Below are 26,417 nucleotides of genomic sequence, written 5' to 3'. Positions count from 1 at the left end.
ATTTTAGTGTAATATAATGAATAAGACATAACAGAGTATTCTACTGCTCGATCATAATCATGTAACACCGCCGCTTACCATTCGGTTGCTATGGAGTGCCAAACACGTTTGTGACATTGTGCGCAACAGACTGCTCGCTAATCAAGTCACCCTTTGCACACGACACTACACGATAGCGAAGCTAAACATTCAAACGCCGATGTAACAAGTGCAATTATGCTGACAATAATTAAGAATTACCATTTACACAGTTTTACAGTTTTCAATTTGGAGCATCCAATGACTCGAACATGTATTAATATTATATAACTAGTACATATCTTAGTTGTGTTAGCTGGACAGTCTGTAAAAATGGCAGGGAGAACACCGATACATAACACACACACCTCCTACTTTTAAAAGCAACAGTATAATGTTCTTTGAAAACAATTGTATATCAATTGTGTATACCACTGCGTTAGGCAACAATCTCCATTGTTCATTATAAACAACAGATAGACTGCAGAAGGTTGACAGAAGAATTATCAGGACAATCATTAATACTTGTAAAGCGTTAATTATATGTATTTACATTTAAAAGTATATTGTAATTTTGATCATTGATCATTGATCATTGAGGGTAGGGTTACCAGATTCATAATAGACTATATCTTAACCGACTTTGAATTCAGGAAATCTGTTAGGAATGTATGGGTTTCCCAGGTATTTTACAATGATACAGATCACTATCTGGTCTGTAGTGAACTAAGTATCTCCATGCCTAGTATAGAGAAATTGAGATCTGTCTGCAAATTAATAAGGGTAGCAAATCTCCAGGACGAGAAAATTAGACAGAAGTACATGGATATGATTAGTGAGAAGTTTCAAACAGTAGACAGCAAGCAGGTTCAGGATGTAGAAAGAAAATGGGTGGCATACAGGAATGCTGTAGTAGCAACAGCAAGGGAATGTCTAGGAACAACTGTGTGTAAAGATGGAATAAAGCAAACATCTTGGTGGAATGATGAAGTGATAGCAGCTTGTAAAAGTAAAAAGGCTTATCAGAAATGGCTCGAAACAAGGGCCGAGGCAGACAGGGAATTGTACGTAGATGAAAGAAACAGAGGGAAACAAATAGTTGTTGAATCCAAAAAGAAGCTGTGGGAAGATTTTGGTAATAACCTGGAAAGGCTAGGTCAAGCAACAGGGAAACCTTTCTGGACAATAATAAAGAATCTTACGAGGGGAGGGAAAAAGGAAATGAACAGTGTTTTGGGTGGTTCAGCTGAACTCATAATAGTTCCCAGGAAATCATTGGACAGGTGGAGGGAATATTTTGAAAATCTTCTAAACGTTAAAGGAAATCTTCATGGTGTTGTTCCAAACAAACGAGCTCATGGAAAGGATGAAAATAATGTTGGTGAAATTACGCTTGAGGAAGTGGAAAAGATGGTAAATAAACTCCATTGTCATAAAGCAGCAGGAATAGATGAAATTAGACCTGAAATGGTGAAGTGTTGATATATCTTCATTTCTACCCATTACCCTATACGGTACCGGTTTAGGTAATCAAATTTTACCATGGAAACACCAGCTTCATCACACAAATCCTTTTATTATGAGCTGTTATCAACAACTGACTTCACACAAACCAAGCAGTTCAAAGAACAAAGTAAACCAAGATAAACAACTTGACTCAATTTACCTGAGTTGCCAACACATAACCTCAATGTTGTTTTCCTTAAGATATGACATCTTATTTTTATTTTTATGAGAAAATCACAATATTTAAACACTCCCCCTTTTTCCATTGTAATCCTATAAGCCTACAGAAACTCTTGAGCTTGTTGCTTGAAAAACTCTTTGTGAACAAGTCTGCAGCATTTCTCTCTGATGCTACATATACAAACACAATGAACCCCTTTTCTACTAGTTCTCTTACATACATGGTACATGACGTTAATATGTTTTGACCTTTCACTGACATTATCGTGTTTACTCAATTTAATCGCTGCTGCATTGTCAGCAAAAACTTTACACGGTATGTCCATAAACCTTTCCAGTCCTAGCTCTGATAGCAAATCTTTCATCCAAGTTACTTCTCGAGATACCTCTGCCATTGCCATGTATTCAGCATCCATGGTAGATCTTATGTCTTACTATACCCCACTCACTTAGTATCTCCTGCCCAATCTGCATCACAGAACACTTGTACTGACTAACTTTACTTACTGCAAATGCAATGTCAGGTCGAGTATGTTTGAAGCAAACTGCGTTAGATGGTACAATCAAATTTTTGCTCAGCATTTTCAGCTGCTGAATACCCGCTTGGTAAAATAGTCTTACTCGGTTTGCAGTCACTTATGGAAAAATCAGCAAGTAATTTGTCAATGTACATAACCCCTTCTTTTGTCTGTTCTATTTTTATTGTCAGTAAGTTTGTTGGTAACTCATCTGCCAACCTTATTTTAACCATCTTAGCAATCTCTTTGTCACCTACAAGCCAATGATACAACACTCCTTTCCTTACACACATGGTTCTTTCACACATCTCTTAAAATCTAGTTTTCTAATTATAGCATCCACACAAGCATTCCAGTCTTCACTCGAATTAGGTAGTCCATAGATGCTTTTCTTCAATTTGCATACAAAATTTTGGATATTTTTTCTACAAACAATTCTGGTTGTTACATGTATACTGTACAACTGAGTTTGCTATTTAAGTAAGCACTAGTTATATCTACAGTCCAGCCTTTATGTACTGCAATATCTATTATCGGTCTCATTGTTTTCCTCTTTATAACAGGACTAAATGTTTCATCATAACTAAGGTTCATCTGTCTCTTAAAACTTTGGGCAACCAACCTGGCCTTATATTTCTGAATGTTACCCTCACTGTCATATTTCAATGAAATCACCCACTCAGAACAATTTTCCAAACATCCTTCTTTCTTATCTCATTGATCTCCACTTTGATGGCCTCCATCCAGTTAGCAGACTCTTGGCTTGACTGCACTCACATGTCTAACTTCCATTACTGCCTTACAATCTGCACCAATCTTATTACTCTAGACTCAACAGCCAATGTTTCCTCTCTCTTAACTCACTCCCTACTTTTATCTCTGGATCTTCAAGGCACAGTATGTCAAAGTATGTTTCACTACCCTCTGCCTTTGGTACATTTATTTTTTCCATGATAAAAATTCCATGACTTTTCACCTTATTGGGAAATATCTGCTCCTGAAATACAACACTCTTGCTCACTATCACTTTTTTACTTTCAAGACTCCACAATCTATATCCATCTTTAGACCTGCCTCATACCCTATCATAACGCATGGCTCTGCTCTGGGATCTAACTTCCTGCTGTCTGCTCTCACAGCCCACACCTGATTTCGAAATACTTTCACTCTACCTATTTCTTTCTCATCTAACTTCCTATTGAACCACAGTTCATATGGTATTCGAAAATTTATTGCTGAGGATGGGCACCTATTTCTTAAATACACTGCAGTCATTACCGCTTCTCCCCAAAATTCTTTTGGTAACCCTGACTGGATCAATACAAATCTAATAGTATCAAATATCGTTCTATTCTGCCTCTCTGCTAATCCATTTTGTTGTGGAGTGTACGGTACAGATCTCCTATGAGTAATACCACATTTTTGCAATTGTGCTTGAAACCTGCAACATGTGTACTGTGTACCGTTGTCAGATTGCACTACCTTAATTCCATGTAACTTTTCTGCCTTTGCCTGATACCTATTAAACACCTCCAACACTTCATCCTTATTTTTCACACATACAGCCACATTATATCCGGAGTATTCATCAACCATAGTTACAACATATTGAGCTTTCCCAGGTGATGGTGGACTAATTTTTCCAATTACATCAGTGTGCACAACATCAAGTGGTTTCCATCCCTTGCGCTCACAAGACTTAGGTACTTCCTTGTTACTTAGTTTCCCCCTGAATGCATACAGAACAAGTATTGATATCATTACTTCTTTTCAATTCTAACATAGGCAATTTAAACGAAGCTTCAGAATGTACATGTCCGTATCTCTCATGCCACAACCTAACCTGCCCAACACTTTTAAATGCTACATTGTTATTACATTCTTGATCTATTATTTGGTCACAATCACCCACAGCTACAATATCATTCCTTCCCTCTATCTGTACTACATACACATCGTTCCTCCTGTTTGCAATAAACAATGTTTCATCTCCATTCTTATCTACAACCACTGCTTTCTCACCTGCAAATCCTACTTTGAAACCTTTGTTGGTTAACTTACCAACTGATATTAAATTTGCACCTAAGTTTGGTACATACAACATGTCTGTAAATGTAATTGTCCATCCTGTTGACATTTGTACTTTCACCTTACCTATGCCTCTAATATTCAGTTTACTGTTATCTCCTATTTCTACATTCCTGGTTACATTTGTTGAAATGTCTATAAACATCTCCTTTGTTGGACACATATGATGGGATGCACTCGAATCGAACAGCCAGTCTCTGATTTTCTCAGTTGGTACAGAAACTACCACGCTCATTGATTTATCTACTACATGTATAATTTCCAAGCTTACCACTTTTCTACTCGCATTCGCTGATTTACTCTCCTGTGATGATTCGTCACTCTTCGTTGTTGGACTTACTTTAGAACAATGTCCTGACTTACCACAACTGAAGCACTTTTGGGTACTGCAAAAATATTTAGATACATGTCCCTCTGAGCCGAGTCCCCGATGAGCTCATTCCTGCTTACGGGATAAGTAACTTCCACACTGACCTCTGTCTCTATATTGTAGGAGAGACGTGGACAATACCAACCTCTCTAACCTTTGTATTACACGAAAACTGCTCCATATTACTGTTATTTAAAGTTAAAAATTCATGATTGTTCCGTATTGAATAGAGAAATAAGAAGATGTACAATATTATAGGGAAGGATCCACCTTTCAATACTCCGTAGTAAAAAGTAGTTACAACCTGTTTATTGGGACCGGTTTCAACACATTTCAAGTGTCATCATCAGCCAATTAGCGAAGATCTTAAAACAACTAATATATTGAACACAGGCAAAATATTAACATTGTATCATATTGTAGCAATTCAGATAATGTTTTTTTTTTTTTTTTTTGCTAGGGGCTTTACGTCGCACCGACACAGATAGGTCTTATGGCGACGACAGATAATGTTCAAAACACAATAATCACAGTCAAGAGAGTAAACAGAACATCACTATCTTGCGCCGAAAACAAATATATTTGAAGTTCATAAGCAGATCAAGTATGCACTTATGTAAAGTCGTTGCTAGGCAGGTCTTGTAGGCATTTGTTTCTCCGGCCGAAGAGTAAAAGGTGACGTGAATGAAGTCTTAGGAAAACAGTGTAGGATTTAATTTCGTCAAAATCAAAGTGGATATATAGGTTTTAAAATAATTTAAAACGTTAAAAAAGAATAAAGCCAAATAAAAATATATTAAAAAATGGGAAGAAATAATGAAAGAAATACGAGGTTCAACTCGAAACAACTTGCCGTAGTAATTGATAAAGAAATGATAAATAGAGAAAGGGGGTGGGGAACGTTTATTAGAGGGTGCTGATGGTGGTTATTGTTATTAGAGGAAATACAATTGGGCAACAATCCTTTATATAACACTAATTTGAGGAAAAAAGAGGAAGAGAACCGACACTTCGAAAAATGAAGATATCGGTTAAAGGAAGACAAGGGCCACGAAGGGCGTGAAAATGAAAGACTCCCTAGCCCTCGCAAACCTAATAGCATCGGGGTCGGAAAAGAACAAGAGTTAACCAAGGGAGGTCGGACAGGATAGATGAAAGTGAGGAGCCTGGCACAAGTAAGTGGAAGCAATGCCAGGACGCAGCTAAGGGCCCCGTGGTTGCCAACCCACGCTCCGAAGTTCAGAGCCCCTGGGGGATGGAAGGTGGGAAGGAAAGAAAAATGGAAGGGATCCGATACTTCGAAAAATGAAGATATCAGCCAAAGGAAGACAAAGGCCACGAAGGGCATGAAAATGAAAGACTCCCTAGCCCTCGGAAACCTAATAGCGTCGGGGTCGCTAATTGGCTGATGATGACACTTGAAATGTGTTGAAACCGGTCCCAATAAACAGGTTGTAACTACTTTTTACTACGGAGTATTGAAAGGTGGATCCTTCCCTATAATATTGTACATCTTATTACTGTTATTAGCTACTCACAATGTCGAGGCAGCGGTTGGTACACTGCTTGTTGCCGAAGGCAGTGTTAGGAAAGAGATCGCTGTGTTCGTGCAGCAGGGCTGGTGGTCCTCTTGGCTGCTCGCCCGTCTTGAAGCTCCCGCTGAGGAACACTGCGCACGTACAGGGCGTCGGGGGCTTGGGAGTGGTGGTCGTCGCCAGCTCCGCCGTCGGTTGTTCTGGGGTGATGTTCTCGTTGCTGCTGCTGCTGCTGGAACTACAACAGGATGGGAACATCGTAAGTGAACGTAACAACTTCACTTCAAGAAATAAGCTCTCTTCATATTCAGTCTAGAACCGTGCGCTGTGTTAGTGAAGTCAGTCTAGAGAAAATTATCACTGGCAACCAGGAGATGAACTGTATCGCTGGCTGACAACAACTGACTCATTGCAGTGGACTTCACTGAGAGACAAACTCAGACATTGCTGAAGGTCCCTTGTTGAACACTGCTACATCGATGCTGCGGAGCCTGTCAAGACATCGGGCTTCCAGCACTTCAAAAAATACTGAAAATGTTCCTGCAAGATCTGAAAGGTGCGGATCATGAACACTGAATTTGATACTGTTTACAGTTTTTACGGAAGGAAATAATTTTGAAATTCTTGTTGCTACCTTCTGGATGGATGCCATTACTCCACCTAAGTTTTTGTCTGCAGAACTACATCTCTGGAATTGCAAGTTTAAAGAATATCAGTAAACGACTATCAACAGGAGAGGCACAGGGAACTCTGTTACAATCAAAAGCTTCTCAATTTTATTTTCAAGTGAGAAATCTACTCTGGGCTGATAAAATACCCCAGAAAGCAAGATTGACCATGTTTCATACCTACTTCATTCCAATTCTCACATACAACACAATAAGGGTAAACTCCAGTGAACAGAAATGAAATTCATCAGAACAATGAACCAAGAGACAAGCAAAGACAAGATTAGAAATGAAGCTAACAGCAAGGAGGCTGGCATCAAAATACCTGTTACCGAGTTTTTAGGAAGACACAGGCTACAATGGTTTGGACAAGTTATGAGGACGGACAGAACGAGAACAGTAAGGAATTACTTTGACCGAGATGTTAAAGAGGAGAGCCCAATAGGGATGAATACACACAGTGAAATCAGAGGTCAGCAAGAGGTATGTCAAGTGGGAGGACATAGAGGAACAGAAACTATACTCTGACAGAAACAAGTGGCGAGCGCATGTTCACCACAACTGGGAAACTGAAGCTGCAAAATGATGAAGGTTCATGAAAAGTGAATCTGTTACTGTAAATGTATGTATGTATGTATGTATGTATGTATGTCTGTCTGTCTGTCTGTCTGTCTGTCTGTCTGTCTGTCTGTCTGTCTGTCTGTCTGTCTGTCTGTCTGTCTGTCTCGTTTCCCTACAGGGTCGGGTATGAGGTGAGATGAATCTGTCGTGGCTGGTTTTTATGACCGGATGCCCTTCCTGAAGTCAACCTCATCGGAGTAGTTAATGAGATGAAATGAATGTCGTGATATATGATAGTAGGAAGGGAGAGGGTGAACCCAGTGCCAGCACATAGCCTACTCCTGTCGAATAGCACCAAGGGGTCTGCTCAAGGCTTAACGTCCCCATTCGACGGACGAGTCACCATTAGCAGCGTCATATGCCCTCACTCCGTATGAGCACTGTGGAGAGGGTTGGAATTTAACCCAGGCTTTTGGCACGCAGTCTAGTGATTAGAAATTGTATGCCACACCTCCCCTACCGTGCCGGCCATTATTCTGATTAAGAGATATGAATTTCATTTTGAATGGTCCGTATTGAACACTGATTACAATTAAATTAAAAATTAAGAGTAAAATATTTCCACCTTTTCAATACAAAATCAAGTAATGTGGGTGGTTATTTTTTAAAATGCTATTTGTTTGGAGCGTCGACCTATAGAGATCTTTTGCCCCTACTTGCACCATGCGATATGAACCTGTGTGTAATTGTAATGGAGGAAGTGTAGAGTGTTGAATGTGAGGAAAGGAAAGTTAAGGACGACACAAACACCCAGTCCTCGGGCCAGGGATATTCATCATTTACAATCAAAAACCCCTGACCAAGCCAGGAATCAAACCCAGGGCCGTCGAGTGACAAGCGGACGCGTTGCCCCCTACACTGTGGGGCTGGACAATGTGGGTTACATTATGGAAGAGACATTTATTGGACCTAGTTTCGACCTATTTTTTAAGGTCATCATCAACCAAATCCTGAGTTGCACAATGTATCTGATAGTTCACAGAAATTGTAAAAAGTCATGAAAACACAGTGGTTTCACACTATAAATGTGAAATTGTTGTAAAACTTCTGGATAATGCATAAAAGGCATAAATTAATGCACTTAGCTTTTGAAGGAAGAATTCAAGGAGAATAATTTGGGCGTTGAAGATTCTTGAGGTTTGAATATATCACTCCTTACGAAGTTCTGCGAGCAAGTAAGGTGTCATTGGTGATCAAAATTCCAGATTATGTTTAAAAATGCATATAGTTGTTGTTGAAGGATAACAAAGATTCTTGATAATTATGTATCACACAATCCGGAGTTCTAAAAGCTGCAAATCATCAACGGTAATAGTAGTGCTGAGATGCACGCGCAGTGAACAATGTAAAAAGATGGTAAATAGAAGTCATTCAAAGAGATTAAAATCCTTTAAAAACTGAAAGTGAAAGTAGTGCTTGAAAGTTAAGAAAGATTCTTTAAAAGTTTTAAAATTGTGGAGAACATTCGCAGTTCAATGCGGAAACAAATGGAACGAACAAGTTGTAAATAGTAATAAAAGCCCAAGTAGTAAAATGGTAACGCAAAAAGAGGAAAAATAGAAATAAAATTTATAAAGAAAATATGTAAAATGTGACTCACCTTGCAATGTGAATCAATTTGTATTGTATAATTTATGTGAAAGGAAGGAAGAATAAGGAATGCAAGGAAAGAGAAAATAGGTAGGATAGTTCGGAGATAACTGGGGCAGGGACGTGGAGGGGCTAATAAAGGTGGAGCTAAGGGATGAGAGAAAGGTGCCATGAATAGAATGGAAAATTGATTTTAGATTAGTTAAATAAAAATAAAAATCAGGAGGTCAAATAGAATGTTGGTTTTCTCAAAAATGTCATTTAGCTTATAGTTTGAGTTGAAATATTGATCTAAATGTATGAAACAGTTTTCTGTTATATCCAGTAGGGGGCATTTGTTTAATGTTTTAAGGATTTCCATATCAATCGATCAATCGATCAATCGATCAATCAATCAATCAATCAATCAATCAATCAATCAATCAATCAATCAATAAATAAATAAATACTATTCTGCATTTAGGGCAGTCGCCCAGGTGGCAGATTCCCTATCTGTTGTTTTCCTAGCCTTTTCCTAAATGATTTCAAACAATTGGAAATTTAAGTAAGTTATTCCAATCCCTAACTCCCCTTCCTATAAATGAATATTTGCCCCAGTTTGTCCTCTTGAATTCCAACTTTATCTTCATATTGTGATCTTTCCTACTTTTATAAACGCCACTCAAACTTATTCGTCTACTAATGTCATTCCACACCATCTCTCCGCTGACAGCTCGGAACATACCACTTAGTCGAGCAGCTCTCCTTCTTTCGCTCAATTCTACCCAGCCCAAACTTTGAAATATTTTTGTAACACTACTCTTTTGTTGCAAATAACCCAGAACAAATCGAGCTGCTTTTCTTTGGATTTTTTTCCAGTTCTTGAATCAAGTAATCCTGGTGAGGGTCCCATACACGGAACCATACTCTAGTTGGGGTCTTACCAGAGACTTATATGCCCTCTGCTTTACATCCTTACTACAACCCCTAAACACCCTCATAACCATGTGCAGAGATCTGTACCCTATATTTACAATCCCACTTATGTGATTACCCCAATGAAGATATTTCCTTATATTAACACCTAGATACTTACAATGATCCCCAAAAGGAACTTTCACCCCATCAATGCAGTAATTAAAACTGAGAAGACTTTTCCTATTTGTGAAACTCACAACCTGACTTTTAACCCCGTTTATCAACATACCATTGCCTGCTGACCATCTCACAACATTTTCGAGGTCACGTTGCAGTTGCTCACAATCTTGTAACTTATTTATTACTCTATAGAGAATAACATCATCCGCAAAAAGCCTTACCTCCGATTCCACTCCTTTACTCATATCATTATATATATAAGAAAACATAAAGGTCCGATAATACTGCCTTGAGGAATTCCCCTCTTAATTATTACAGGGACAGGTAAAGCTTCACCTACTCTAATTCTCTGAGTTCTATTTTCTAGAAATATACCAATCCATTCACTCACTCTTTTGTCTAGTCCAACTGCACTAACTTTTGCCAGTAGTCTTCCATGATCTACCCTACGAAATGCCTTAGATAGGTCAATCATAATACAATCCATTTGACCTCCTGAATCCAGGATGTCTGCTATATCTTGCTGGAATCCTACAAGTTGGGCTTCAGTGGAATTACCTTTCCTAAACCCAAACTGCCTTCTATCAAACCAGTTATTCATTTTGCAAACATGTCTTATATAATCAGAAAGAATGCTTTCCCAAAGCTTACATACAATGCATGTCAAACTGACTGGCCTGTAATTTTCAGCTTTATGTTTATCACCCTTTCCTTTATACACAGGGGCTGCAATAGCAACTCTCCATTCATCTGGTATAGCTCCTCCGACCAAACAATAATCAAATAAGTACTTCAGATATGGTACTACATCCCAGCCCATTGTCTTTAGTATATCCCCAGAAATCTTATCAATTCCAGCTGCTTTTCTAGTTTTCAACTTTTGTATCTTACTGTAAATGTCATTGTTATCATATGTAAATTTTATTACTTCTTTGGCCTTAGTCTCCTCCTCTATCTGGACATTATCCTTGTGACCAACAATCTTTACATACTGCTGACTGAATACTTCTGCCTTTTGAAGAATATCCTGGAATATCCTTCTTGGGTCCTGTTTCTTCCTTAAAGTACCTATACATACTCTCCCATTTTTCACTAAAATTTGTATGACCACCAATTATGCTTGCCCTCATGTTATCCTTAGCTGACTTCTTTGCTAGATTCAATTTTCTAGTAAGTTTCTTCAATTTCTCCTTACTTCCATAACCATTTGCAACTCTATTTTGTTCCAACCTGCACCTCCTTCTTAGTCTCTTTACTTCTCTGTTATAATATAGTGGATCATTACCATTCCTTACCACCTTCAAAGTTACAATCCTATTTTCATATTCCTCAACAATTGCTTTAAACCCATCCCAGAGTCTGTTTACATTTTTAGTTAACATTTTCCAGCGATCATAGTTACTTTTTAAAAACCTCATGCCTGTTTTATCAGCCATATGGTACTGCCTAATAGTCCTAATTTTAATACCTTCCTTTCTTTCACATTTATTTTTAACTACAACAAAAACAGCTTCGTGATCACTAATACCATCTATTACTTCAGTTTCTCTTTAGAGCTCATCTGGTTTTATCAGCACCACGTCCAGAATATTCTTCCCTCTAGTTGGTTCCATCACTTTCTGAATCAGGTGCCCTTCCCATATTAACTTATTTGCCATTTGTTGTTCATGCTTCCCGTTGTCCGCATTTCCTTCCCAACTGACATTTGGTAAATTGAGATTACCCGCTACAATCACGTTCCCTTCCTTATCGTTTCCCACATAGCTGATTATCTTATCAAATAATTCTGAATCAGCATCAGCGCTACCCTTTCCTGACCAAGGGGACTAGAACCACGGTGTCAGATCATGTATATTTCATCGCCTTAACGATCATGGCCACTAGGCAGGCTAATCTATTACTGTAAATGGTTTACTATTTCTATGGAAGGGAATATTGAAATAATGTTGATATTTTTGTTGTCACCTTCTAAATGGATGACATGAAATAAAATAGCGTATGGCTTTTAGCGCCGGAAGTGTCTGAGGACAAGTTTGCCTCGCCAGGTGTAGGTCTTTTGATTTGACGCCCGACCTGCGTGTCATGATAAGGATGAAATGATGATGAAGACAACACATACAGCCAGCCCCCGTGATAGCGAAATTAACCAATTATGGTTAAAATTCCCACTCTACCGGGAATCGAATCTGGGACTTCTGTGACCTAAGGCCAGCACGCTAACCATTTAGCCATGGAGCAGGACATGGATGACATTACTCTACAGGAAGCAGCAGGTATCGTGAGCACTCACACACAATCAGTGATTGTGTACATAAAAAGTACATCAAATGCAGATCAGCAGGAAGTGTTTTCGAATAACATTTAGCGGGTTCACACTTGTACAGCCACACGGGCATTTTCTGAACACCTTGTACATAGAGGTTAGCATATGGCTCACCTGAGTTGAACAAAGGCTGAGATCACCAGCAGTACGACTACCAGCTTCTCCATCATTGTCTCTGGAACAGAAGAGCATAATTTTATTTATGTATCTGAAAATTACCTTACAACGTTGGTCAAAATAAATTGCAGACCAAATGCACTGTGATACCCAAAATTCAGCCACTGATCAGTCTTTGGGCAGGTCTGATGTAGCCCTCTCACATTCCCAGCTCTCCATGCTCACCTAGGTCATCAGCACTTAGGTAAGTGGTCCCTGGCCTTCTGAGAAGGTAAGCTGTTAGCCGGTTGCCTGGTTTGATGCAGTTCTCCTCCACACCACCCTATTCTATCACATCCAACATAATCTGCTGGGCACCCTCCAAAGCTAAATATATGTAACCACCCTTCAGGTGAAATAACATCAAATCGTTCTCTCCACACTATACCTCTTCATCTGAATCAGGACCAAACTTGTATGCAGAAGGGTTCCTGAGCTGCAATAGGTTTCTCCTTGCACACATGTTCTTTGCTTGTGACGAGACAGCTCTGGGTGTTGTATCCAAACAAAGGTCGGTTCCTTGTTTGCTTTTTCTCAATTGTTCTCCATATATTGGGAGGTCTCTCTCCATACGAGACAGGCATCTGAGCTGTCACCTGAAGAGCATGATCCGAGTTCCTCCATACTCTCCCTCAGATGTGCACAGGACCCACCCCAAATGCTTGAATTAAACAGACTTCAATCAATCAATCAATCAATCAATCAATCAATCAATCAATCAATCAATCAATCAATCAATCAATCAATCAATCAATCAATCAATCAATTGATCAATCAATCAATCAATTCAATCAATCAATCAATCCTGATCTGCATTTAGGGCAGTCACCCAGGTGGCAGATGCCCTATCTGTTGTTTTCCTAGCCTTTTCTTAAATGATTGCAAAGAAATTGGAAATTTATTGAACATCTCCCTTGGTAAGTTATTCCAATCCCTAACTCCCCTTCCTATAAATGAATATTTGCCCCAATTTGGCCTCTACAATTCCAACTTTATCTTCATATTTTGATCTTTCCTACTTTTAAAGACACCACCCAAACTTATTCGTCTACTGATGTCCTCCCACGCCATCACTCCACTGACAGCTCAGAACTTACCACTTAGTCAAGCAGCTCGTCTCCTTTTTGCCAAGTCTTCCCAGCCCAAACTTTGCAACATTTTTGTAACGCTACTCTTTTGTCGTAAATCGCCAAGAACAAATTGAGCTGCTTTTCTTTGGATTTTTTCCAGTTCCTGAATTTAGTAATCCTGGTGAGGGTCCCATACACTGGAAACATACTCTAGTTGGGGTCTCACCAGAGACAAATATGCTCCCTCCTTTACATCCTTACTACAACCCCTAAATACCCTCGTAACCATGTGCAGACATCTGTACCCTTTATTTACAATCCCATTTATGTGATTACCCCAATGAAGATCTTTCCTTATAATAATACCTAGGTATTTACAATGATCCCCAAAGGGAACCTTCACCCCATCAACGCAGTAATTAAAACTCAGAGGACTTTTCCTATTTGTAAAACTCACAACCTGACGTTTATCATCATACCAATTATCTACTGTCCAGCTCACAACCTTATCGAGGTCATTTTGCAGTTGCTCACAATCTTGTAACTTATTTATTACTCTGTACAGAACAACATCATCTGCGAAAAGCCTTATCTCTGATTCCACTCCTTTACTCATATCATTATATATATAAGAAAACATAAAGGTCCGATAATACTGCCTTGCGGAATTCCCCTCTTAATTATTACAGGGACAAATAAAGCTTTGCCTACTCTAATTCTCTGAGTTCTATTTTCTAGAAATATAGCCACCCATTCAGTCACCCTTTTGTCAAGTCCAATAGCACTAATTTTTGCCAGTAGTCTCCCATGATCTACTCTATCAAATGCCTTAGACAGGTCAATTGTGATACAGTCCAATTGACCTCCTGAATCCAGGATATCTGCTATATCTTGCTGGAATCCTACAAGTTGAGCTTCAGTGGAATAACCTTTCCTAAACCCAAACTGCCTTCTATCAAACCAGTTATTAATTTTGCAAACATGTCTTATATAATCAGAAAGAATGCTTTCCCAAAGCTTACATACAATGCATGTCAAACTTGCTGGCCTGTAATTTTCAGCTTTATGTCTATCACCCTTTCCTTTATATACAGGGCTTACTATAGCAACTCTCCATTCATTTGGTAAAGTTCCCTCATGCAAACAATAATCAAACAACTACTTCAGATATGGTACTATATCCCAACCCATTACCTTTAGTGTATCCCCTGAAACCTTATCAATTCCAGCTGCTTTTCTAGTTTTCAACTTTGTACCTTATTGTAAATGTCATTTTTATCATAGGTAAATTTTAATACTTCTTTAGCATTAGTCTCCTCCTCTGTCTGACATTATCCTTGTAACCAACAATCTTTACATACTGCTGACTGAATACTTCTGCCTTTTGAAGATCCTCACATACACACTCCCCTTGTTCATTAATTATTCCTGGAATGTCCTTCTTGGAACCTGTTTCTGCCTTAAAGTACCTATACATATCCTTCCATTTTTCACTAAAATTTGTATGGCCACCAATTATGCTTGACATCATGTTATCCTTAGCTTGTGCAAGGGATGGAATGCACGGGCTTGATGAGCCGTTCGGAGAGCGACCAAACTGCTGGTGGTGATTATTGTTTTAAGGGGAAGTAGAAATCTAAGAGCGAAAAGAGGTAATCCTTCAAGAAATTAAGGTATGAGTAAAAGACAGCGAAGGGCATGACATAACACCTTCCAGGTCGGAAGAGTTGACCAAGGGAAGATTCAAGTGAGCAGACTGGCCGACGGGTGAGACAGCCGTGTTAATGTGGAACATCCACTATTTACCCAGTTCAAAACACAAGGATATATAAATAGTACCACATATTAGTTAAACTGTTGCAGAGTTATTAACAAACAAATTTTTTTTATGTTGCATGGAAAATGGCATAGTTTTTGTTACATTTGGGCTATATTTTGGCAAACTTGTCAAAAAAATACTCGTAGGGTAAACCACATAGTGATTGGCCACTTAAGGATTTTTTAATATTCTACACAAAGAAACTAAGCAAAATATATAGTTTAATGTTTTTTGAGTATTATTTACATCTATGCTGTGTCTGCTAACGTGCAGTTCAATCTCTATTTCATCAGATAATAATAAGTTTAAAAAGATGCTACAAGATACAGTTATTGGCCACTTGTTCCTTATTTAAATGAAGGACATCAATTCTGAGGTGATTGAAGTATTATACGTTCCTTCTCCGCACTGATGTGATTATAATAATGGATAAATGTCCACAATGTTAATATTACTCCACTGTAAAATATGATAAATTTGCTGGATATGCAGTTTTTCTCGTCCCGTTTTCTTTTCCTTTCTTTCTGATCTTTTTGAGCTTTAATTTTTGCCTCTTGTTTGTTTTGATACATGAGTTTGTATTTTTTGGGATATAATTGGATATAATGGAAATCTCTCAGACACGCGCATGCCTTTCCTTTTAGGGGTTAACCCATGTGATCAAATTTAGCCACTCTTATGACAGTTTATTTATTGGATTCTTGTGAATCTGTACCCTGGATAAGATTGTTGGATATACTGATGTTCATCATTTACATGTGAGGTGGTAACATGCTATGTTTGCAGGTATTTCCTCTGATGTCTGGGAATGATTCAGCCCTCCCATATGATTTCCCATTTCTGGTTTGAAACTTTCTCCACAGATGGAACAGAATGATGGACTCCTCATTATTTGTCTCCTGACACATAATATCATGAATCGTTTCAAACTGTTTAGTCTTTTCTGGCCCAACAATTTCAGAGAATTCTTTGTAACTTATAGATGTGCCATCTGGTTGTAAAGAAGGCAGAAGGCCTATTGCTTTTCTCACTTCTTGATGACCCTTGGCTTTCGATGTAATCAACTGCGTCGCGGTCAGAAGTGTACAACCCGCATATACGAAAACCACTTATCAATGATTCAGGTTTTATACTTGTACGTACAACCTCCTTCAAAATAGGTGCAAAGTTTGCTTTGCTTATAACTTCACCGAGGTGATTTGTGTACCATTCTCTAACAGCCTTTCTCCAAGACACTTTCAGTGGATGGAATGCTGACACATCTGTTGGTTGTAGAATACGAGTCGCATTAGGATAGTGAGCAATGAGCTGAACACAACTGGCTTACTTGGTAAGTTAAGTGGGTTTTGTGTCCATCAACGAAGAGAACCACTGGGAATTTTATCCGTTGTTCCAAGCGGAAGGGATGGAAGACATTGCTGATGTATTCGTAGAAAACCTCGGCTGTCACCCAACCACTATCACTTCTTCCTAAACCTCAACCATTTGGAACGGACTCAGCAATTCTTTCAGGTATTCTTTGGTATGCATTAACGATCATAGGCCAACAAACTAATCCACTTGCCGAAATAGTGAACATTAGGGTCAAATTATCTTTGGATGCACCCTGGTCTATTGAATACGCATTATTAGAACCTTTTGGTGCGAGTTTCTTCCTAGTACTTGGACAAATTTGAAAATTACTCTCATCACCGTTAAATACCCGTGATGGGTCATACATTGCCTCACCTAAGTTGTTTTTATCTATGTACATCTGAACCTCTCTAAACCACCCTCATATATCCTTTTCACTAACACATGAACTTGCTGCTGTCACTGCTTCACTTGTTTTTTTCAGCCACTTCAGGGACGCCTGTAAATCGAGTACAGTTTTTGATGAAGTTTGAAATAGAAGATCCCCAGTCAATGTTAAGAAGGAATTATTTCAGTTCCTCCTCTATTCAGGTTGTGTAAACCCACCCATCTCCAGGACGATTAGTCCTGAACATATTAGGGCATGGATGTACGACCAGGAATTGCTGGACGCTTGTTTTTAAGTTCTTCTTCTTCCGAGATAGTTCTGTTATCTGACTGAAAAAACATAACAAGATAAGGAGTACCTTGGGAATGAATGTTGTAAGTGCACTAAGGAAGAGGTAATGTAAAGGCCTACCCCACTTATATTCTCTCATTTTCATCTGACAGAACTGTACTGGGGCCAAATGTATCTTTATGACCTGGACTTTTATTCTGAACTGGAGACTGGATTGTAGGCTCAGCATGTACTGAACTTAAGCCAGTGCTCTCTGTCTGCACGTGTGTTAACATTTGGACACAGTTATTAGCCATAACGTACGACACTTTTATTCAGAACAGTTATTGGCCACCCCAAAACTGCATGTAACATTGTGATTCGTGGAATTTCAATTGCACTAAACATCATTCCATGCTTTAAACACCATCTAAATACAATATAACACTTCATTCTCCTATGACATGGCCGAATAAATTTCTCAATCCTTAACAAATATAAGAAATACCTTAAAATTCGGAAAGAGTTTCACATGAAGAAACACAATAGACCATTACTCAACAATCACGCATCTGGTGACAAGGAAGGTAAGCTGGAATCAACAACAAAGGTACACAGCTCCTATCTAGTGGCATCAGCTGTAGTCAGACTGTACAAGATGGCCAATCACTGTATGGTTTACCCTATACTTAATAATAACGCTCAGTATAAACTGCTGCAGATATAAGATTTTCAATTTCTCATTATTCATAGAGTGCGGTACGCAAAAATCTAGGTGGGTGCTATTTTAGGAGCAGAAATATTGAACAGATAACAAAATGCAGAATTACGTGAGGTGAATCTGATAAGAAATCTGTCGCAAGGTGTAAAGTGGTGAAAATATTTTGAACTAGAGAAATGCAGCTCAAACTTGCTGTGGACCAGCACAGGAATACTATATGGTGGTCTGACAGTGTACGCTGTGTCACTATGAAGGAGGAGGAACAGGGGATTTTAAAGTTTAAAACTCTAAATTCCATGTTTTGGTAAAAAATGCAACATTTCAGTCATTACTCCACAACAGTCAGTGATGCATTTAGTGGTTATATCTGCTTGAAAATTAAATTCTGAAACCCTCATAAAGCAGGCAGTAACACACCATTAGTGGGAGAGAATTTGTGCTTCACGTAGAGAAATGCACTGCAAGTTCTGCATGCAGTATTCTCAAATTTTAACTTGATAGAAAGAAAAAAAAAAGCCTCCTAAAAGGACTGTGGTCCTTTCAGGGCCACTGATGGGCTCGGACACTACCTACCATACTACAAACAAAGTTAGGTAAGAGATCCTCTTACATGAGTGATAGCAACCAGTTCACACAAATACAGTTTCAAACAACTTTGCGCTCTTCATATTTTCACCAAATATGACAACTGTGCCTCCATCAAAGATGGCTAACAGACACAAATAAAATGGTTGCATTTCCCGACTTTATAATGCCTCACTTTTAATTACTTTTATAAGTGATGGTACTTCTTGGGGTAGGCCGATGGCTCCCTGGAAAGCATAAAGGAAAGATCTCTCCTCTCATCTACTTAAACATCAATATTCTATGATTTCAACCATGCAGGATTGGTAAAAAAGCTAAATGTAGGCCTAGTTACAGGTGTGAAATCAATAACAATCAATCAGTCACTACTGACCTGCATTTAGGGCAGTCACCCACATCGCAAATTCCCAATCTGTTGTTTTCCTTGCCTTTTCTTAAATGATTGCAAACAAATTGAAAATTTATTCAACATCTCCCTTCGTAAGTTATTCCAATCCCTAACTCCTCTACCTATAAACGAATATTTGCCCCAATTTGTCCTCATGAATTCCAGCTTTAACTTCATATTGTGATCTTTCCTACTTTTAAGGACACCACTCAAACTCTCTACTGATGTCATACCACACCATCCCTCCCCTCACAGCCCAGAACATACCACTTAGTCAAGCAGCTCGTTTCCTTTCTCCCAACTTTTCCCAGCCCAAACTTTGCAACATTTTTGTAACGCAACTCTCTTGTCGCAAAACACCCAGAACAAATCAAGCTCCTTTTCTTTGGATTTTCTCCAGTTCTTGAATCCAGTAATCCTGGTGAGGGTCCCATACACTGGAACCATATTCTAGTTGGGGCCTTACCAGAGATTTATATGCCCTCTGCTTTACATCCTTACTACAACCCCTAAACACCCTCATAACCATGTGCAGAGATCCGTACCCTTTATTAACAATCCCATTTATGTGATTACCACAATGAAGATCATTCCTTATATTAACACCTACATACTTACAATGATCCCCAAAAAGAATTTTCACCCCATCAACGCAGTAATTAAAACTGAGAGGACTTTTCCTATTTGTGAAACTCACACCTGACTTTTAACCCCATTCATCACCATACCATTGCCTGCTGTCCATCTCACAATATTATCGAGATCATTTTGGAGTTGCTCACAATCTTGTAACTTATTATACAGAATAACATCATCCACAAAAAGCCTTATCTCTGATTCCACTTCTTAACACATATCATTGATATATATAAGAAAACACAAAGGTCTAATAATACTGCCTTGAGGAATTCACCTCTTAATTATTACAGGGTCAGATAAAACTTCGCCTACTCTAATTCTCTGAGTTTTATTTTCTAGAAATATAGCAACCCATTCAGTCACCCTTTTGTCAAGTCCAACTGCGCTAACTTTTGCCAGTAGTCTTCCATGATCTACCCTACGAAATGCCTTAGATAGGTCAATCATAATACAATCCATTTGACCTCCTGAATCCAGGATGTCTGCTATATCTTGCTGGAATCCTACAAGTTGGGCTTCAGTGGAATAACCTTTCCTAAAACTGAACTGCCTTCTATCGAACCAGTTATTAATTTTGCAAACCTGTCTAATATAATCAGAAAGAATGCTTCCCCAAAGCTTACATACAATGCATGTTAAACTTACTGGCCTGTAATTTTCAACTTTATGTCTATCACCTTTTCCTTTATATACAGGGGATACTGTAGCAACTCTCCATTCATTTGGTATAGTTCCGTCATGCAAACAATAATCAAATAAGTACTTCAGATATGGTACTATATCCCAACCCATTGTCTTTAGTATATCCCCCAAAAACCTATCAATTCCAGCTGCTTTTATAGTTTTCAACTTTTGTATCTTACTGTAAATGTCATTTTTTATCATAGGTAAATTTTAATACTTCTTTAGTATTAGTCACGTCCTCTATCTGGACATTATCCTTGTAACCAACAATCTTTACATACTGCTGACTGAATACTTCTGCCTTTTGAAGAATATCCTGGAATATCCTTCTTGGATCCTGTTTCTGCCTTAAAGTACCTATATATACCCTTCCATTTTTCACTAAACTTTGTATGACTGCCAATTATTATTGCTATGATGATATCCTTAGCTGACTTCTTTGCTAGATTCAATTTCCTAATAAGTTCATTCAATTTCTCCTTAACTTCCGGAGCCATTTCTAATTATATTTCTTTCCAACCTGCACCTCCTTCTTAGTTTCTTTACCGGCGCGCGGCTGTGAGCTTGCATCCGGGAGATAGTAGGTTCGAATCCCACTATCGGCAGCCCTGAAAATGGTTTTCCGTGGTTTCCCATTTTCACACCAGGCAAATGCTGGGGCTGTACCTTAATTAAGGCCACGGCCGCTTCCTTCCAACTCCTAGCCATTTCCTATCCCATCGTCGCCATAAGACCTATCTGTGTCGGTGCGACGTAAAGCCCCTAGCAAAAAAAAAAAAAGTTTCTTTACTTCTCTGTTATAATATAGTGGATCTTTACCATTCCTTACCACCTTCAAAGTTACAATCCTATTTTCACATTCCTCAACAATTGCTTTAAACCCACCCGAGAGTCTGTTTACATTTTTGTATACCATTTTCCATCGATCATAGTTACATTTTAAAAACTCCCTCATGCCTGTTTTATCAGCCTAATGGTACTGCCTAATAGTCTCAATTTTAATACTTTCTTTTCTTTCACATTTATTTTTAACTACCACAAAAACAGCTTCGTGATCACTAATACCTTCTATTACTTTGGTTTCTCTATAGATTTCATCTGGTTTCACCAGCACCACATCCAGAATATTCTTCCCTCTAGTTGGTTCCAGCATTTTCTGAGTCCGATGCCCTTCCCATAATAACTTATTTGCCATTTGTTGGTCATGCTTCCTGTCGTTTGCATTTCCTTCCCAACTGACATTTAGTAAAATGAGATCACCTTCTACTATCACGTTCCTTTCCATATTGTTTGCCACATAGCTGATTATCTTATCAAATAATTCTGAATAAGCGTCTGTGCTACTCTTTCCAGTCTGTACACTCCAAAGACATCAACTTGCCCATTATCATGTAGAATTTCATGTTTGTCATCTTTAACTTTTTCGTAGCTTACAAATTCTTCCTTCACCAGAATGAACACTCCCCCTCCTACCAAGCCTATCCTATCTCTACGATACACACTCCAGTGCCGTGAGAATATTTCTGCGTCCATGATATCATTTCTCAGCCATGATTCAACTCCTATTGCAATATCTGGTAACTATATATCTATTAAATTACTTAATTCTATTCCTTTCTTTACAATACTTCTACAGTTTAACACTAACATTTTTATGTCATCCCTACTTGATTTCCAGTTCCCTGTTCCCTTATCACCACTCGTTAGGCCACCCTGTTTCCCTGAATGTACCTCCCTATAACCCTTCCAAACAAATTTCCTAACTTATATGTACCACTGCGGTTTAAGTGAAGGCCATCTGAGCGCAGATCCCTATCTCCTACCCATCCATTAGGATCTGGAAATCTCACTCCCAGTTTCCCACATACCCACTCCATAGTCTGATTTAAATTCCCAATCACCTTCCAGTCATTATCCCTCCTACACAGTATTCCACTGATAACAATCTCCGCTTCCTTGAATGTCACCCATGCTGCATTTACCAGATCCCACACATCCCCAACTATGTTGGTACTTATAATTGCTTGTCTTACGTTGTCAGTACCAACATGAAACACTACCCCCTTCTCCTTTCCCTCCTCCTTCTCTTCTACTTTCCTCAAGATTTGCCTCAACCTGATTCCTGGATAACACTCTACCCTGGTTCCCTTTCCTCCATAAACTTTCCCACATGTCTAACGATGGAATCTCCCATGACCAGAGTCTCAACCCTACCTACCCACCTCATTTGATCCCCTCCACCCCGGTCAGTCCTATCTTTCCTGACAGCTGCGGAAGCTACTTCCTCCTCCCTTTTCTCCACCCCATGACCCTGTTCTACCTGTCTTTTCTTATCTACTACTCTACATGTCCCTTTCCTACCTTTTCCCTTCCTCCTACTTCCACACTTCTCAGCAACAGCTCCCTGTTCCTCATCTTCCCTCGGTTGTTCTACCTGCAGTGACTCGCACCAATTTCTCACAGACACCTGTCATGAATTCTGATCCTGAATGGAGCCCTTAGCCCGCAATCTCCTTCCCCTTAAAATATTAGACCACCTGTCTTCTACAATTCCCCCATTTCCTTGCCATCCCTTTTTTACACCTACTGTATCCTGTACATTGTTTGAGGGAGGCCTAGTTTCCTTCCTGTCCTCTAAGAGAATCCTAATTATCTCCCTTAAACTCCTTACTCCTTAATGCCTGGCCACATCCACAGTTCCTACACTTGCACTCTTTAACTATTCTCAAATACAGTAGAGAAAATATGCGACACTGAACGAGATATCGAGGGACAGCTATTGGAGCTCACTCTAGCGAGTAGACCTGAAAACTACTGATTCTGTCATAAGAGCACATGTATTTGTGTGTGAAGTTTTTGGTGTTATTGTGTTTGCATATATATTCTTCCAATGATAGAGATCTTTATAGTACTTCATAATCTCCTGACCTGCTCGACCCATATTTTAACTGGCTTAAAATGTAATACGCATATTTAATTCTATAGTGCAGCAGTTAACCTTCAATACCGATGTGTGATCTGTGGGTTTAGAAATTCACAGAAGTGCTTTGGATAAGGTGTACAAGAAAGAAGGGACATTCCGCTTATATAAGGTTTATAAGATCTGTTGAGATCATTTCCAGGCCAGCGACTTTAAAAATCCTCGACTAAACAGCCAAGGGTATGTTACATTTTTACTCAAATTGTATGTAAATATTCCTCAAAGCATCACTATCGACAACATTTTCATACTTTTCTTTTTTATCCCTCTTCTCAGATTAAAGCCGTGATTTTATAGATTTTCTTTCTGTTAGTAGGCTATATGTTAAGAGAAAAATTGTCCAGCTATTAAATGTTAATTCATTGCATCATATATGTAAGGAATATGCCTATATTTTTATTGACAAGTGTCTTAATGTGATGATACAATGTTTTTAAATGAGAAAAAAAGACAAATCCAACCATAAGAGATAGATATTTATTTCAATAATTAATTCCAACAAGCCAAAGGCTCATACAGAGGAACTGTACAATGAATGCTAAAGCTAAAAAAGTAATGCATAAATGAAAGATCAAGCCATTTCACAGCAGTCCATTTCACATCCTGTTTATATGTCTAATTTCAGTCCTTGAATAATAACCTTTTAAATAATTCGTCATTCATTTATCCAGAACTGCTTTAGCAACTTCGAATTTAATATCTCAATAACACTTTATTTCTATACGTAATTTATTTATCCATTTCCGTATATACATTTCCATTGATATTTGAATTTAGCGCGATTTTTTTCAGGTCAAGTCACTAGGAGCGGCACCGTCGAATTGTCTCCCATTTTAGCAAGGCGAAATCCGTAAGTGTCGCGTATTGTCTCTATATACTGTATTTGCTATTCTTTACTGAATAATGAAAAGAACAGGAAAAATAAGATCAATTAATCTGTGCAAAATAAAAATGAAAGGAAAGAAATATTGTCTAGGATAGTTCACAAAGATCACACGACAATGTTTGTCCAACCCTTTTCCCGTTTCCCTACGGGGTCACCCGGTGCCGGCACATAGCCTACTCCTGTCGAATAGCACCAAGGGGTCTGCTCAAGGCTTAACGTCGCCATCCGACGGACGAATCACTATCAACAGTGTCATATGCCCTCACTCCATACGAGCACTGCGGAGAGGTTTGGAATTTAATCCAGGCTTTTGGCATGCAATCTAGTGATTAGAAATTGTATACCACCACCTCCCCTACCCTGCCGGCCAACATTCTGATGGTGAAATTATTTTTCGACCAACGGAACTCGAACCGCCTAACCTCGGTGTCAGACCAAGCGGGCTAAAGATCACACGACAATAAGGTAATTAATATAGGCTACTACTACACTACAATACTACTTAATTGTACGATTATTTTTCCTTCAACACCCCAACAGCTTCGAAACAGGTTGTTTATATTCCGCGGCCGTAAAAATAATACATAACTAACGATATTTACACTGCCTGAACGTCAGTTTCAAAGTTCCGTCTTACTCTACTGATGTCAAAGGATAGATCTCTTTTGAGTGATCCATGGAAGTGAAATCAATTTTGTTGGTAAACATTACCGTAACGTGGCACCAACGATTTACAGAGAACTAGGGTCAGCCAGTTAAAATAAAGATTGCCTACTCTTTGCATTCGCATTTCGTTTTAAGCGGGTAAAATCCCCAGAACAAAATAAATAATTGATAGCGAATATTCATCCTCCAACTCCGTACTTACCAGCGTGCAGTAGACACGTCTAGTAGCGTCGTAATTTGGTATGCGACTGAGTTCACAACCAGCTGAAGTAAACCTCGCGCTTTATTTCGCTGAGCTAGCTTTGTATTGGATTCCACAGTACGGCACACGTAATAGGACATGTTTACTATAGTGGAGCCAACAATAGTTCTTCTTTAAACATGTTACGACACTTCCGTTCTTCGACATACTTGGTTATGTTTGTGTACCTAAAATTTAGCTGCGTGGCTTGTCGTTACCACATTGGTTACTCACGCATTCGGGAGATGCTAGGAACACTTCCGTGTTCTATCTGTCCCCCAAACACTGGCACTTACGTGGTAGGATGGAAATAGCCGTCCTACAGTGTGAACTCTACCATAGAAAGCGACATAACGTGATTATAATAGGCAACTAATAGCCATTAATCAGAAAATAAATGATAGTGAAAATAAGGTGTTATTCACTGCATAAGAGACCCCTGTCTACCATTCAGCATGATATCGTTCACGTTCACAGATGAACTCTAAGGAAGGCTTTGGTTTTACACACTCGAAAGTGCTTACTGAGAAACGAGTTATAACTTGTCAATCATAGTCCAGTCATAGCTTTTCAGTCTGAAGATGTCATGGCTTCATACGAAACGTGATTATTCACATTCGTTTTTGGAGGGGATACATCAGAATTGACCCACACATGCCCACAAAAGAAACAACAAATGTGTGAAATTAATGAAAATACATACATTGAGCCCTTTTCCCAGGGGGCCAGAAGATGCTATTACTTATTATCGTGCCTACCCCATCGCATTTTGAAAATCAACCAAACTGACCTACTATCACTGTACGCTACCGCAGTGACTGACTGCAGAAGGAATATATTTGAATAATTTTTGTCAATGGTGAGGGAACGGCAATAGTAAAACGACTGTGAATGCCTGCAAAATGTCTAGATACTGTTGTGAGATGGACAGCAGACAATGGTATAAGTGGTGGTGATGGTGGTTACTGTTTTGAGAGGAAGTACAACTGGGCGACCATCCTCTATATAACACTAATCTGAGAGAAAAAATAGAAGGGATCCGACACTTCGAAAAATAAAGATATCGGCCAAAAACAC

At 38.8% G+C, this 26,417-nt stretch overlaps 1 protein-coding gene across 1 annotated transcript in view; it reads right to left on the bottom strand.

The window, feature by feature from the left end:
* LOC136885243 (follicle cell protein 3C-1) overlaps positions 1 to 25,396 on the bottom strand; it is a 36,895-nt gene extending 11,499 nt beyond the window's left edge. The window contains exons 1-3 of the mRNA XM_067157722.2: positions 25,302 to 25,396; positions 12,609 to 12,669; positions 6,219 to 6,453 (exon numbers count right to left, since the gene is read on the bottom strand). Coding sequence (XP_067013823.1) covers positions 6,219 to 6,453; positions 12,609 to 12,664 — 291 coding nt within the window. The 5' untranslated portion in view covers positions 12,665 to 12,669; positions 25,302 to 25,396. The remainder of the gene's footprint in view (positions 1 to 6,218; positions 6,454 to 12,608; positions 12,670 to 25,301) is intronic.
* Positions 25,397 to 26,417: the final 1,021 nt, after the last annotated feature.

This window comes from Anabrus simplex, chromosome 14 (genome assembly GCF_040414725.1).
Source record: "Anabrus simplex isolate iqAnaSimp1 chromosome 14, ASM4041472v1, whole genome shotgun sequence".
Lineage (NCBI taxonomy): Eukaryota > Metazoa > Arthropoda > Insecta > Orthoptera > Tettigoniidae > Anabrus > Anabrus simplex.
This window is presented reverse-complemented; position numbering and strand designations above follow the sequence as displayed.